Consider the following 14,449-nt stretch of genomic DNA (forward strand, 5'->3'; position numbering starts at 1 on the left):
TGTGTAACAACTTGTTTTAGTTCATTTTATTTCATTTATTTTTTTTAGTACCAGGGATTAAACCCAGGGGCATTTAACCAGTGAGCAACATTTTATGCTACTGTAACACAATACCCAAGACTGGGTAATTTATGAAGAACATAACTTTATTCCTTACAGTTCTGAAGACCGGGAAGTCCAAAAGTATCATGCTAAATCTGGCAAGAACCTTCTTGCTGCATCATAACATGGCTGAAGGAATCACATGGTGGGAAAGGGGAAACATGTAAACTCAGCTCTATATTCCTCTTCTCATAAAGCCACTAATAAGACCATGGGGACCCTACCTAATCATGACCTAATCTAATCCTAACTACTTCCAAAGTCCCCACCCCCAAATACCATGAATTTATGTCTTTGGGATTATATTTCCAATACATGAACTTTTGGGGGACACATTAAAGCCACAGTACATCTCCCCCCACATCCAAATACGAGCATACAATTTGCAGGTAAATTCCTTGGGAATTCAAACTTTGTCTTCATTGTTCCTTGCTGAATCCCCAAAGCCTAGAGCAATGCCTGGCACCTAGTGGATACTCATCATTTATTAGATGATAGATCCCATCTACCCCAAACCTTTTTTTTTTACCATGTATTTCTCTAGCACTCTTTCAAAATTACTTCTCTTTTATTGTCTGTCCCCTTTTCTTAACTTCTTTTGGTTTTCATTCTGCTCACAGAAACACTAAGAAACACTGAATAAAGAGCATAAAGAAAGAACATTAATTATAATAGAAACCTATTCATCTTATGCTGCTGGCAGTGGGGCAGAAAGCCAAGCAAAGTGCTTCTTAGAGACAAAAGCCCTTAGGGTCAATATCATTCATTAGTGCAGCTCTGAAAGGCAGCATCAAAGGAATTATGGAGGTGGTCTCTCTGTGGTCTAAGAAAGTACCACATGCTCTGTGGTCATTCAGTGTTTCTTAAAAACTCCAATGTACAAAAGATTCAGATGTGGAAAATTTCAACATGATTTGGGAATCTGCACTTTGGACAATACAGTCAGGTGTTTCTTATACAGGTAGTCCTCAGAAATTTTAAACTCTTAGGCCAAAAGATGGAGAACAAGGACCAAAAGGAAATCCAGTGGTCTCTACGTACCACTTTTAGCCATTTTAAAACTATAATAATAGCTATTGTAATGTAGCAGCTACTATGTTCTAGATGGTGCCATCAATGATGCACAGATATATATTATCCCAATTTGTAGATAAAAACACTGAATTTCATTTAAGTAATAAAGACAGTTACTACAAAGCAAGAGATTTGAAAATCAAATAGATCTGCATGTTTCTGAAGTCTGTAGTATGGAGTCTATACCTCCCATTAATTATACCTTAGTACAAATAAAATCAAGAAATAGAAATAGAAATCAAAGTTAATACTTCTTTTAAATATTTCTCACTTTAAAGATTTCATGGAACTTTCCTACATGTGAAATTTTGATAATATTCTTTAAATAATACAATAATGGCATGATAATCCCTGGAAAATAATCAATCTTAAAAATTATTTACTTTTATAAAGTAAATAATTACACTCTTCATCAGAATTACCTAATAGTAAGAGTTGCTTTACTATCTATGGATCCAGCAGTAGTTCCCAAACTGAGTTGATAAGCAAGAATCACATAGGGAAGCATTTTAAAAATTCTGGCCTTCCTTCCAGTTCTTCTGAATTAGAATCTCTGGGGTATGACCTCCAAATTCTTCTTTTTTTCTGTTTTCATTATTTTTTCTTTTGAGCTCGTAGGAGCTCTGATGAATGACTAAGGTTCAGAACGACTGTTACCCTAAAAACCAACTTTCCACAAATGAATGAATTGAAGACCTGGGAGCCTGAAAACACACAGCTTTTAAGTGCCACAGTTAAGCTAGGGGGTAGGAGGGGAACAATATCCTGACTCCCAATTGGTGCTTTTTACACCAACTCAAGCTGGGTTTTTTTTGTTTGTTTATTTGTTTGTTTGTTTGTTTTTCATAAAACTATCTTTATTTTTGTTCTGCTACTTGTGCTTTGGCAACTACTTACTGAACACTATGCTTGTGCAACTTACTCATCTTCAAGCTGGGAATAATAATAGTGCCTACTTTTAAGAGTTTCTGTGGTGATTAAATAATATAACATTCATTACATAATGCACTTAACACGGTGCCTGGAATATTGTGAGTATTCATTAGGCAGGTTATGTAACCCACTAAAAAAGAATGCCTATTTTAACTGGAAAGAATTTACTGAGCCACTCCAATTGCTAAATGTACAAAAAAACGATGTTTAGCTTTGGAAGCCCAAGAGGGCAATAAACTCTTTCAGGATTAAGTTTAAAGTTATGGTACCCAGTGCTTTATTTTTCCAGTCATCATTTACTTCTGTCAAAGGGTCACAGGGAATACCTCCATGAAATTAACTTCGCAAGCGCCTGCCAGACTGTTTCATACCACTGTTTCTCCTAGGATGCCTCAAAATCACCTAGTGAATCCATCTCTCGGTGACAGCAGGGTATCTGCATTTATAAAAAGCCTCTTTCCCTAAACAGGTGCGTCTCAGGCAAACCAAGGTGTGATAACCAGTGGTATACAGAATTCATGGCTGCGGACAAATGACCTCTCAAATTTTCTCAGCAAGAAACTATCGTGCTCTGTAACCAGAAGAGCAGCGTCATCAGGCTCTGATGCAAACAACAGCTGGGCCCGGCTGTGCTGAGTAACTGTGTTGGTCACCAGGGACAGACTCGACCCTCTGACCTCCTAAGAAAATTAGAAAATTTACGAATGCGCTGACCCGCAATGCCCGTGATGGATGCACAGTGCCGCCTAGGCGATTCTGAGGAGCTAAGGTTGACTCAACAGCCTCCTTTTCGGGGGCCAGAGCAAAGCAAGGCGACTTTGGATAGCTGACCAGGCCCGAGCGACGCCAGAAGGTTAACGACCCTCTTGCCGTGTTCCTTCCAGTGGCCAAGAGCCTCCACTACTGCCCTGGCCAGCTGCCGGAAGTGAGTCACCCAGCCTGCTGCGGATGCCGGGAGTTGTAGTTAAGGGTCTACTTCTTTTGCATCCCAATCAACTTTTTTCAAACAGGAAAACACCTTAAAACCATGAAAAAGTCGCTTTATTCCCACCAGGTGTAATAGTCCTGCCCTTTTCCAGTCGACAAAACAAATGCAGAGCGTAGACGGAACAGCGGACTACAAATCCCGGCATGCTCTGCAGGACTCCCGGAGCACCCAGGCCGCCTTTGTAGGTGCGGGCCGCGTGAATGGAGCGCCCGGCGTAAAGCAAAGCCTGGCCCCGTCGCGCGGCCGGTACCTGCTCCCGAGCGTGAGTGCTGGCTGTCTGCCCTGCGCGTGCGCGCTGGGAGGGCGTGTGAGGCGAGCGCGCTGGGCCGTTGCGGGCGCGTGACTGCTGAGGTTGGCGGCGGCCGGCGCGCCGCGCGCCGGACGGGCCGATCGTTGCGGGGCCTCCCGCCTCGCCTAGGGCTGCTAGCCACCGTGGCGGCCGCCGCGGACCGCAAAGGTCGGAGGAAAGGAGGGAGCCGGCCCCGGCACACGGAAGAACAGCCGAGCATGCCCCGAGACAACATGGCTTCCCTGATCCAACGGATCGCCCGCCAGGCGTGCCTCACCTTCCGGGGCAGCGGGGGTGGCCGCAGCGCTTCCGACCTTGGCTCGGCGTCTGGCCCGGAGGCGCCGATGCCTCCTGGCTTCCCTGAAAACCTGAGCAAGCTGAAGAGCCTGCTGACCCAGGTCCGTGCCGAGGACCTCAACATCGCCCCGCGTAAGGCCACGCTGCAACCGCTGTCGCCCAACCTACCGCCGGTCACCTACATGCATATATATGAGACAGACGGCTTCAGCCTTGGCGTGTTCCTGCTCAAGAGCGGCACGTCCATCCCGCTCCACGACCACCCTGGCATGCACGGTATGCTCAAGGTTCTCTACGGCACCGTGCGCATCAGCTGCATGGACAAATTGGAGGCGGGCAGCGGGCAGCGACCACGGGCCCTGCCGCCAGAGCAGCAGTTCGAGCCGCCGCTGCAGGCCCGAGAGCGGGAGGCTGTGCGGCCCGGAGTATTGCGCTCTCGGGCTGAGTACACCGAAGCCAGCGGCCCCTGCGTCCTCACCCCTCACCGGGACAACCTGCACCAGATCGACGCGGTGGACGGACCCGCTGCCTTTCTGGACATCCTGGCCCCACCCTACGACCCGGACGATGGCCGTGACTGCCACTATTACCGGGTGCTGGAACCTGTCAGGCCCAAGGAGGCCTCTGGCTCGGCCAGTGACCTGCCCCGAGAGGTGTGGCTCCTGGAAACCCCGCAGGCTGATGACTTCTGGTGCGAGGGAGAGCCCTATCCAGGTCCCAAGGTCTTCCCTTGAAGCAAACGGCGCCGCGGAGCGTTGGGCAGCGTTGGGTGCCGTACCCTTATCAGCCTGGCTGGCTGTGACCCACCACAAGGGCTCTCTCTCTCTCTCTCTGCCCACTATGCCGGGTGTTGGATGTACTGGAGTGAGCAACAGCCGGTTCCTCTGCAGCTTGGGAAGCAGGGGCGACTGGACCACAGCCACCCGGCACGGTTATGGGGGCGGGGTGGGCGGGAGGCTAGGTTTTCTGGTACTGTCATTGCCACTGGGGCTTTGATCTGTGGGAGTGGGCTGGGGACTCTGAAGCGCTTCCATCCTAGAGCCATAATGAAAATATGCTTCCTCGGTAAACCATTCTGTACAGAATACACTCAATGATTTTCTTAATCCCACTCCTTTGATAAATAGGATTTGGTTTTCACTGCTGCCCTTATGACCTTTTGATCCTTATAGTTTTAACTTATTGACTGAGCATGACCCAGTGGTTTGAATTGTTTGTAGTTCAAGTCATTGGTACAAACCAAGTTCTAAGAGTTGAGCTACTTTGAAAGTGAGTTGTCTTGCCTAATTAATTCCCTGTAAAAACCAAATCGTCTTTTCATAATTTGGGTATCACTGTCAAAACAACTATGCATGTCAAGGACAAGATTTATTCTTCCGCTTGCCCAGTAGCCACATCAGGTTTACTGGGGCAGCATCTACTAAGAAATTCACCTGCATATCTCAGAGAGCTGGTCACTTAGGGCTCATCTCCTCCCCACCCCCCAAGAATCTCCAGATCTCTGTGAGAGCAGATTTCTTGTTGCAGATTCACCTTAAATGCAAGGACCATGTTATCCTCAAGTGACGTTTTCACTGAGTTGATAGTATAATCCTGTGTTTTCCAACCAGAAGATTCAGAGAACCTGAATCATTTATGCTTCCAAAAAACTGAATGTAAAACACCTCTAGTCAATGTTGAAATCCATATCCCTGTTTATTTCCAGTATCTTCTTGTACAAGTAGATAAATATTGTTTCACATTCTCCCAGGAACTCTACTGTTTCACAGGGCTTTGGTTCTAGCTGCCTTGCTGGCAGTGTTGTCTCAGCCCTCATCCTCAAAATAGAGTGCTGTGAATTTGTTTCATCTGATGTCGATTTCTGTAGGAAGAAGCAGAAACAAGAGGTGGAAGGCATAGATGATCTAGCCTGGAGAAATAATAAATAACTATATTACTAGCCATTTAGAGCACCAAAACTTGGGTTGAAATATTTTCTGGTCCCAACTCTTGATAGGAACAGTTGTGCTATCTCTAGTTTTATTTTTGTCTTTTTTGTAGGCAGAGCAACTTTACCTTATGTACAAATGTATTAACACCATTTACTTAAGGCCATAGAGCACTATTTGCCTCTTTTTACTATTTATAGGATTCCTTTTTTTCACATAACTTTTCATAAAAAACAAACTATAGAAATAAACACATTAAAATTTGCCCAGCTGTCGTCTAAGTCCTCTTGATTGACTTGGCCATGTGGCAGTAGAGTTCTACTATCTGTAATAAAGGGATTTACTGCTATTGGTGAAAAATGTGCGTTGCCCCTATTGGGGAACAATATGTGCCTTTCCCTCTTGATGCATACTAGATTACAGAGACCCAGAGTAAAGAAGTATTTATTCCCAATTTTTAAAATAGTATGAAAAAAAGCAAATTCTTAATGAGTGATTTTTTTTTTCTTTAAACAGAAAAGATGCAACACCACAAGCGACTAAAAACCTGTTGTAAAACCTGATACAGGTGTAATACCAAGCATTTCCTCCAGGGCTGCTAAAATTACCTTATTGTAGATCTCCTGGTAATGTGGGTTAAAATGCCTTGAGGGCAATCTGAAGCCCCTCTTCAGGGCTTTCAATTTGAAATAAATTCTAGGTATGATGATTTTCTTAGAAAACTTCACTAAATAAAATGTATTCCTAATTGTGTGATTATCAGTCACATACTCTTGTGAATTACATTGTAGCAAAAAGTTGATTAATATACAAGGATTGTTGATAGTAATGTATGTGTTACAATGCAATTTGGAGTACATTAACCTATAGAAACACATCCTGGAAATAGAACAGTAATAAAGAATTATGAAAGACTTAATTACCAAAAAAAAGTGTTAACATTCTCAATTATAAGCAATTTGTACGAAAAAAGTTTAAGGTGCTTTTCAAAGGAATAAATCATTCCAGGCCAAAATGGCAATATGATCTCTTTCTGGTCTAGTTCATTGAGAATAGAGAAACTTCTGGTTCACTAATAAATTCTGAGTAAATTAATGGTGAAAAAATGTAACATTTTAATGAGCCACTACAGAATATGCTCATTACAAAGTAAATGTGCAGAAAAATTCTTGTACCTCTATGCATAAACTGTTAGTCAAGACTGACTTGGTGTGCTGCTACTGTATTTCCATATAACTCTGCAACATAAATTGTTTTAGTAGCAACTGTGGTATAAAAATGATCTTCCCCCTAGGAAAAACTAGTGAGCAAATAAATATTAACTTTTTTTCTGTTGAATAATAAATGCAATAATTACTACTTATGGATGAGAGTGTTCTAAATACTTCTGAAAATTTAAAATTCCCTAATTATGGCAGTGACTGGTTATATGAATGCAGAATATTACGTATCTACCTAGGATTTTGAGAATTTTTTTTACTATAATTTGATGGGTTGAATTTACACTTGCTGCTGCTTATTAATGAAAATGATAGTATGTTTTATCAATAGGAGTTTTCTGAGCTTATCAACAGTATCCCTTAACTGCTCTCAGAATGCACACTTTTTATTTGCTTTGTCTCTTTGTAGTTGCCTTAGTCTTGGCATCTCAGGAGAACACTATCATCACTCCTCTATGATTCTGAATCCTGTGCTCTAGCTCTATCCAAGGAAGAAGCAATATATCTGTAATTCAGACCTCTACCCATTGCTGTTGCCTGAGAGCAGTGCTACTCCTATAACTGTAGGTGTAAATTCAAAACGTAAGGTTACATATTGACATTGAGCACTGGAAATCATTTGCTAATGATGTGGAATCTTCAAGTCCAAGCATATTTTTATTTCCGGATTAAAATCAGTGTATTTATAGAAAATAAAGGCATGTTTTAAATTTTTAGAGGCAAATCTTGATTATTGCAAAATAGACAAGGAAAACATTAGATCAATGTTTTGATTACAATTAAAGATTCACTGTCTATAAGATTATGTTGTACTAAAAACTGGTGGCCTACAGATTTCAAAAGAAACTTAAAAAATTAGTTAATTTCCTTGAGAATAATCTTTGAAACAGTATGGCTGAAAATACATCCGAAACAATGGCTGTTATAGCAAAATAGTATATTTTGCTATAACAGAAAAGAGCTTCTTTTGTATTTTACCCAAAGAAAATAAGCCAGTACCAAACAACAAAAAAAAAAAAAAAAAACAACAACAAAAACCAATTACTTTCATCCTAAAAGGAAAGAATCTTAGGACTTTAGTATTTTCTTCTCTCGATTTTCCCCCCTGTGGAATTTGTATAGCTGCAGTTTAGACTGGCAACATTTTAGGTACTTGTGTTGATGGTGACCATTTCCCCCCCTCCAGAAAAAAATGATAACTTATTTAACCATTAAATATTACTATAGCAGTTTTTAAAATAATATATGAAACCATTTGCCTTAATCTTAGTAACTGTTAGGCTGTTGAAATTAAATAACCTGGCTCATGAACACTTGAGAACCTTATTTAGGTTAAATGGATCTATTCATGACATGAAGTGAAACATCTCAAAAGCATTACAAATCTTAAGGAGTTTCTCTCCAGAAGATATTGTTTTTTTAATAAAAACCAATAGAAACAGCTGAAACATCAATAATATTCCAGAAAACTTATATGAAAGATTAGAAGGAGCTGACTTATCTTTTCATGCCTAATTTCTTGAACAAAGTTAATAAATGAGATGACTTCAAAAAGTGCCCTGAATGTTTTAAGCAGTGGGCCAAACAAACCTTTAGCCGAACATGTTGAAATCTAGGAATAAAAGCCAGAAGATTGACCTGAGTAAGCACTGAGTTGTGGTGTTCTTATGGTATGTGTGTTACTACTACCTCACAAAGCCCAAGTCAAGGTGAAAGTGATTATGTGACCAATTTAGCTACCATCAAAATGTCTTCAGTCTATTGCTTTGTAAACAATAGTTATCTTGATAGAAGATGGTTTGCAATTAAAATTTGGTAAAATGATTAGCTATTGTACAAAACTTGGTTGTACCATGTTTTAATATAATGAAATCTTAATAGGAAATATTTTTTAAAAATGATTATCAAAATGTGGCAGTTTTTATATTATCAAAATTGGATAAACAAGGATGGTAAGTTAGCTGGGAAATATACATTGAATGGGAAATCACCAGTCACTAGAAAAAAATCTGACACTCATATTTTGAAATCCCTATTTAGTAGTACTAGGAAGAGATTTTACTTCCTTGAAATAGGGGTAGAAAAAGAAGATACAGAAGGAAAGGGTTAATTACCTTCATAAATTGAATTTCACATTCAAGTGCTGTTGAGGGCAAAAGGTGGTTTCCAGGAGTGACTGTGGCCGTCTGCTACTCTGAAATATAGGCCATCAATTTTCAACCAAGTCTCAGAGAATCCAATGGTAGCAAAGGACAAGCAGATGAAGGGATTGTCAAATGCAGCAGAACAGTGGATCCTCCCAACATATTACATTTGAACTTAAATGGGTGAACTTAAATGATACTGAGACCCACATTTTAGAGTAAAGATGATGACTTCTCAATCTGTTTGCTTTGTATGAAAGGTGGATAGAATAACAATTTTTTAGAGAATGTTTTAAAACCACTACAAAAGGCCTCCAGTAAAATGAACCCTGTAATATATTATTTTGTGAAAAATCATCCAGTATCATAGAAAACTATATTTGTTAATTTAGATTGACATTCTTTGAAAATTTTTAAGGCTAATGTTACCTGTCTCATTTAACAAGCCAGATATTTTGATGGTCACTTTTAAACCTGCTAAACCTATGGCAGATGAATGATCCTTCCAAATAAAGGCAAACAACTGGGAAATGAAGACGGGAGAGAAATGAGTCCTGGGGTAATTCCTTTGGCAACCCATTAGTGCTGTCATCAGCAGTGTCTGACAGCATTTTTGATCTGAAGAGGCGATAGTGCTTTCAAAAAGTTTTCTGTGGTCATGAGACTAATCCTGGAACCTGAAAGTCATTTCCAGCTTGACGACGCCACCACACTTTCCACAAAGCCACATCGAGTCTGAGTTCCAGGGCCTGGTCAGAGTTCTGAAAGCAATTGCAAATGTGTAGTCTCCGAGTGGGCACTTGTTTGTAAGTATTTATTTTCCGGAGCCCACTCAGGAGCAGAAAGAAGCTATAGGCTGTTAAAGAGGACGGAACAATGAGTCAAAACAACGCCTCCCCACTTTTACACTAATGCATGGGGGAAATCCCCACAACACTAGTGTTTGATTATGAATGGAGATTGCTTTGGAGTGAGTGGACTGGTGTCCATCATAGGCAAGCAAAGAAAACTTGCAGGTCTCGTCTTAATCTAAACACATTAACCCGCAGGTGCTTTGTGCTGTGTTTTAGTAGTTTCACAGATACTGAATGTTTAATTCCCACCCAGTAAATATTTCATAAATGATTCCTGCAGCAAAAATATTGTTGAAAAGTATTTATTTACACTATAGTCATAAACCATCCATTATCTGAACTTCAGTTAGTGGTTTGGTGTTAGAATAGGTGATTTATTTTTCCACAACTATTAAGAGCTAATAACCAAACGAATGGGCTCCAGTAACATTATGTACATTCTTATCTGAAATCTGACTACAAACATAACACTTTTAAGTCACAAAACAGAGCATACAAAAATATACTTTCTAAAAAAAATTCCAAATATTAATAGGCAGAAATATACAGCCATACTTAACCCAGGGAGTGATTTTATTTTCCATAGTAAGGCAACCCATTTACATGCAGACCCTGTAACATTGTCTACATCACACAAGGCACCAAGGACACTTCCAACACAATTGCATGCATCCTAGTTTCAGAGAATATATGTACATCCCCCTTTAAATAAATTAACCTCTGACTCATTTCAAGAGATCATAAATGCTTTTTACATTTTTTTCCCGAAGGTTCAGAACTTGGAGAACAGTGCACATCAAAAATACACAAAATCTGAGTGGATATACACTGAAAATATAGTCTTTCATTTCTCAACTCAAAAAGGAGCAGATATTGCTATGTCCCTCCCATCACATTGCACTTCTGTTCTCTGAGTTTATAATACATATTGCTTAAAGGGTTGAGACAACTAAATAAGCTTTGATTCACTGTTCTAGGGCCACAGAACGTGGCGTGAAGGCCATGCTTTACTCACTGTACAGTGTCCCCCAAATCAGTCCCAAGCCATAAAGTGCACATCAGTTTTGCTTGTCTTTTTGCTGTCCCCACTTGAAGGGATCAGCATCTCCCAACCTACTGTAGAAAAAGTCTCATATCAACTCTGACATCCAAGGTCAAAAACCTGTAATGGATCAAAATAAAGGGAAGGGGGAACAAAACCTAGTCAAACAACCCTTTACAGCAGGGTCAGACCTCAGCCCTATAGGCTAGGGACCCTCACCCAACCCTCTTCTGAGTTTCCCCATTGCCTTGGGGTGATAGTCAACTCACCTAAGAGAGACTAAAATAGGTAAATTTTAGGAAAGACTTGCTTCTAAGAGAAAAGAGGGGCAGGGCAGGATTCCACCAAGGCCCTCTGCTCAAGGAGGAGAGGGAGAAGCAGGGAAGAGTGGTAGTGTTTATCGTGCAGTTCAAATGGACAAAGAGCCTCCTGGGCCTTGAGCAACTCCTGTGTCAGCCTGAGTCTCATCTTAAGGTGTCCGGGTTCGTGAGGAGCAAGGGGCAAGTGGCCCTCCACCAATACTGCTGTTGTTGCTGCTGCAGAGGCTGCCCCCAGCCTGTGAGCCCCCAGGGCAGGAAGCTGAGGAGGGGGCTGCCACGGAGGAGGAGGGGGCACTGCTTTTCCGCTCCTTCTGTCTCAGATGGATCTTGGTGTGGCGCTTCCTTTCATCACTCCTGGCAAACTTGCGGCCACAGTAGTCACAGGCGAAGGGCTTCTCACCCGTGTGGGTGCGGATGTGTGTGGTGAGGTGGTCACTCCGGCTGAAGTTGCGCATACAAATCCGACACTGGAAGGGCTTATGTCCAGTATGGATACGGATATGCCGGGTCAGCTCATCAGAGCGGGAGAATCGTCGGTCACAGCCTTCTGCTGGGCATGGGTAGGGTCTCTCATGCACGGGTGTCTTGCTAGGTCTGTTGGGGTACTTGCGAGGCCTCAGAATGGGCCGCAGTGGCAGGTGGTGTGGGTTATAGGCAGCAGCAGCTGCTGCTGCTGAGCCACTACCAGGCAGCCGGGGTCCCTCATTACCTCCACTGGCCCCTGGTCCTGTGACCCCTGCACTGGGGCCGGCCAAAGTAAAGTTACGGATGGTAGAAAGTGGAGTGAGTGGAGGGGGTACCCGCAGAGAGTCCAGAGGACAGGGAAAGGGCTTGCGGTCTGGGCCAGCTGTACCATGTAGGTCTCTCTGGCACTGAGATGGAAAAAATCCAGGATAGTCTGGAATCATGGGGAAGAGACCTGGGTCCGTGGCTGGCTTGGGGGATGGGTAGGAAGGAGGTGGTGGGTAGGCCAGAGAGGAGGAGGTGGAGGTTGTGGATGCAGATAGGAACGCAGAAGGGTCTTGGTAGAGGTCTCCTGCACAGCCAGAATAAGGAGGAGGAGGCGGTGGTGGAGAGTAGAGGTGATCCAGCTCAGGCTGAGTCTGGGACATGGTGCATACACCCAGGGGTCCTGTGGCCAGTGGGTTGGGGGAGGCAGATGTGACGCTGGATGAGGCTGTGGTTGAAGCTGGGGAGGTGACCCCTTGCAGGATGCCTGCACTCACAATATTGATGATGCCTTCTGGATAGCAGCTGGCACCAGGGTACTGAGGGTCAATGGAGAACTTGCCCATGTAAGTGAAGGTCTGGTTTCTGGGTGTAGAGACAGGAGCAAAGCTGCTGGGATATGGGAGATCCAAGGACCTCTTCTCTCCAGTCATGTCAATGTTGATCATGCCATCTGGGAAGGGAAAAAGCAGAATGGAGGTGGAACAATGAGAATGCAGCCAAGAATCCCCTTCTCACCCTCTCTCTCATGGGTCCATTCCTAAGGGCCTGGATCTCAGCACTGTAGAGTTGGGGCAAAGCCCAACAGGTGGGGAAACTGAGACCTAGAGACAGTACGAAGAGACTAGCTCTAATCTGGGACTCAAGAACTACCTCTAGGAAAGCAGGATGAGCTCCTTCCAACGGCCCCCTCCCAACCATCTGTAGCTCTAGTCTCTAATAAAAACACCCAATAATAGCAAACAACAACATTAACATTTTCCCATCTGCCTGGAACTTCTCTCCTTTTCCTTTGCCTAGGGGTCCTACGGCTGGGTTACTAGGACAGACACCAGTCAAGAACGGACCAATCCCAGCTAAAGCCAAGAAGGTGCCAGCGAGAGAGAGGAGCCTGAGAACCGCGCGAGAATGGGAGGGAGAATATTTGGTTGCTCCTTATCCCCAATGCCTTCTCTCCCTCCTTCTCCCGCTGCGCTTTCGCTGAGGGCTGCTGGAGGAAATGGGAGGCTACGGAGGAGCCGTTTTCCCTCTCCTCCCGGTATCCTCAGGCTTGCCGGACACCCTTGCGTCCCCCGCCCCAGCCCAAGACCAGTGGCCAGGCTCCGTGGAAGGCGCGGGGGCCGAGGAAGACGACTTCCTACAGCATCGCCAAGGAAACCCGCGGTGCCGGTGCCCCCGCGGGCCTCCCTCCACAGTCCGGGGGCTGCTTGCCGCTGTTGCCCGCCCTCCTCTACTACCTCCTCCCTGCCTCCCCCGACCAGAGCGCCAGCCTTACTAACCCCCTCCACTTCGCGGGCGGCGCACAGGTGGGGGTGCGCCTTGAAGGCTGCGCGAGGAGCGCGCTCCAACCTGAGAGTCCACTGCCCGGGAGGGAGCTGCAGACGCTCTTCTTTTGCACTTTGCAGCCCGACCGTTCAGATGCGCAATTCTTGCTGGGAGCTCCGAACTTTATCATCACTTTGTCCCTACCCCAGGAGGGGAAAGGCCGAATGCGGCGGGACAAAGGGCCTGCGCAAGCCCCGAAGCTCTGAAAGGCGTCTCTCGCATCCTCATCACTGAATCCGCCAGGGGCCCGGTGCGCCACGGCACACGCACGCGGGTTAGCTGGCAACCTGGTACATTTGCCAGTGCTCCCATCCTCAACGCCCTGATCCCGTTCTCTTGGGCTCCTCCTGCATTCACTTTCAGTCTTCAAAGCCAGGGCAGTCAGAGCCTTCCACCCAGATCCCCAATCCTCTCCTCCGAGTCCCGAAACACCCACAGCTCCCCACCCACTACCTCCAAGCCCTGCGAGTTCTAGCCTGCGGCGAGAACACGCGGCTTACCTCCGACCACTCCGTTCATCTGGTCAAAGGGACCTCCCAGTTCGGCATTGGGGAAGATGGTCACCGACGTGGCGGCGAGGTCTTCCACCGGATAGATGTTGTCAGACAGCTGGTGCACAAAACCACTGAGAGTTACTGGGATTTTGTCTACGGCCTTGGCGGTCATCATTTGCTCCTCGCACAACCTGGAGACCCAACTCCCTCGCTACCTGGACTGTCACAGAAGCCGTTTTGGAGAGGAATTGGACTGAACCTGAGTTGGTATCTCCTTTTGCCCTCCACACTTAGAAACAACCACCACCAATAACAACAAAAAAAAAATCCAACAGAAATAAAACTAGCAAACAAGTTGCTGGCTTTTAAAGAAAGAAGAAAAAAATGGCTATTTGCCACTGACTCTCTCCTGTCTGTGTTCCGGCAGTTGGGAAGCCAGGAGTTGCTGGTGTAGTGTTATTATAACAGTCAGTGTATCCCCTCGCCGAGC

At 44.4% G+C, this 14,449-nt stretch overlaps 2 protein-coding genes across 3 annotated transcripts; one reads left to right on the forward strand and one right to left on the reverse strand.

The window, feature by feature from the left end:
• Window positions 1–3,294: 3,294 nt before the first annotated feature.
• Window positions 3,295–7,547, forward strand: Ado (2-aminoethanethiol dioxygenase). The gene has a single exon (XM_076834858.1). It carries the CDS (start codon window positions 3,605–3,607, stop codon window positions 4,415–4,417), a length of 813 nt encoding a protein of 270 aa, XP_076690973.1. The 5' UTR covers window positions 3,295–3,604; the 3' UTR covers window positions 4,418–7,547.
• Window positions 7,548–10,240: 2,693 nt separating this feature from the next.
• On the reverse strand, window positions 10,241–14,223 carry Egr2 (early growth response 2). 2 transcript variants are annotated; one of them, XM_076834641.1, is made up of 3 exons: window positions 14,175–14,223; window positions 13,966–14,074; window positions 10,241–12,593 (listed from the first exon to the last, which is right to left on the reverse strand). In XM_076834641.1, exons 2-3 carry the CDS (start codon window positions 13,982–13,984, stop codon window positions 11,341–11,343), a joined length of 1,272 nt encoding a protein of 423 aa, XP_076690756.1. In that variant the 5' UTR covers window positions 13,985–14,074; window positions 14,175–14,223; the 3' UTR covers window positions 10,241–11,340. The 2 variants fall into 2 exon arrangements, with proteins under 2 accessions (XP_076690756.1, XP_076690755.1); XM_076834640.1 differs by having other exon boundaries at window positions 13,966–14,184.
• Between the last annotated feature and the right edge of the window lie 226 nt (window positions 14,224–14,449).

Source organism: Callospermophilus lateralis, chromosome 15 (genome assembly GCF_048772815.1).
Source record: "Callospermophilus lateralis isolate mCalLat2 chromosome 15, mCalLat2.hap1, whole genome shotgun sequence".
NCBI lineage: Eukaryota > Metazoa > Chordata > Mammalia > Rodentia > Sciuridae > Callospermophilus > Callospermophilus lateralis.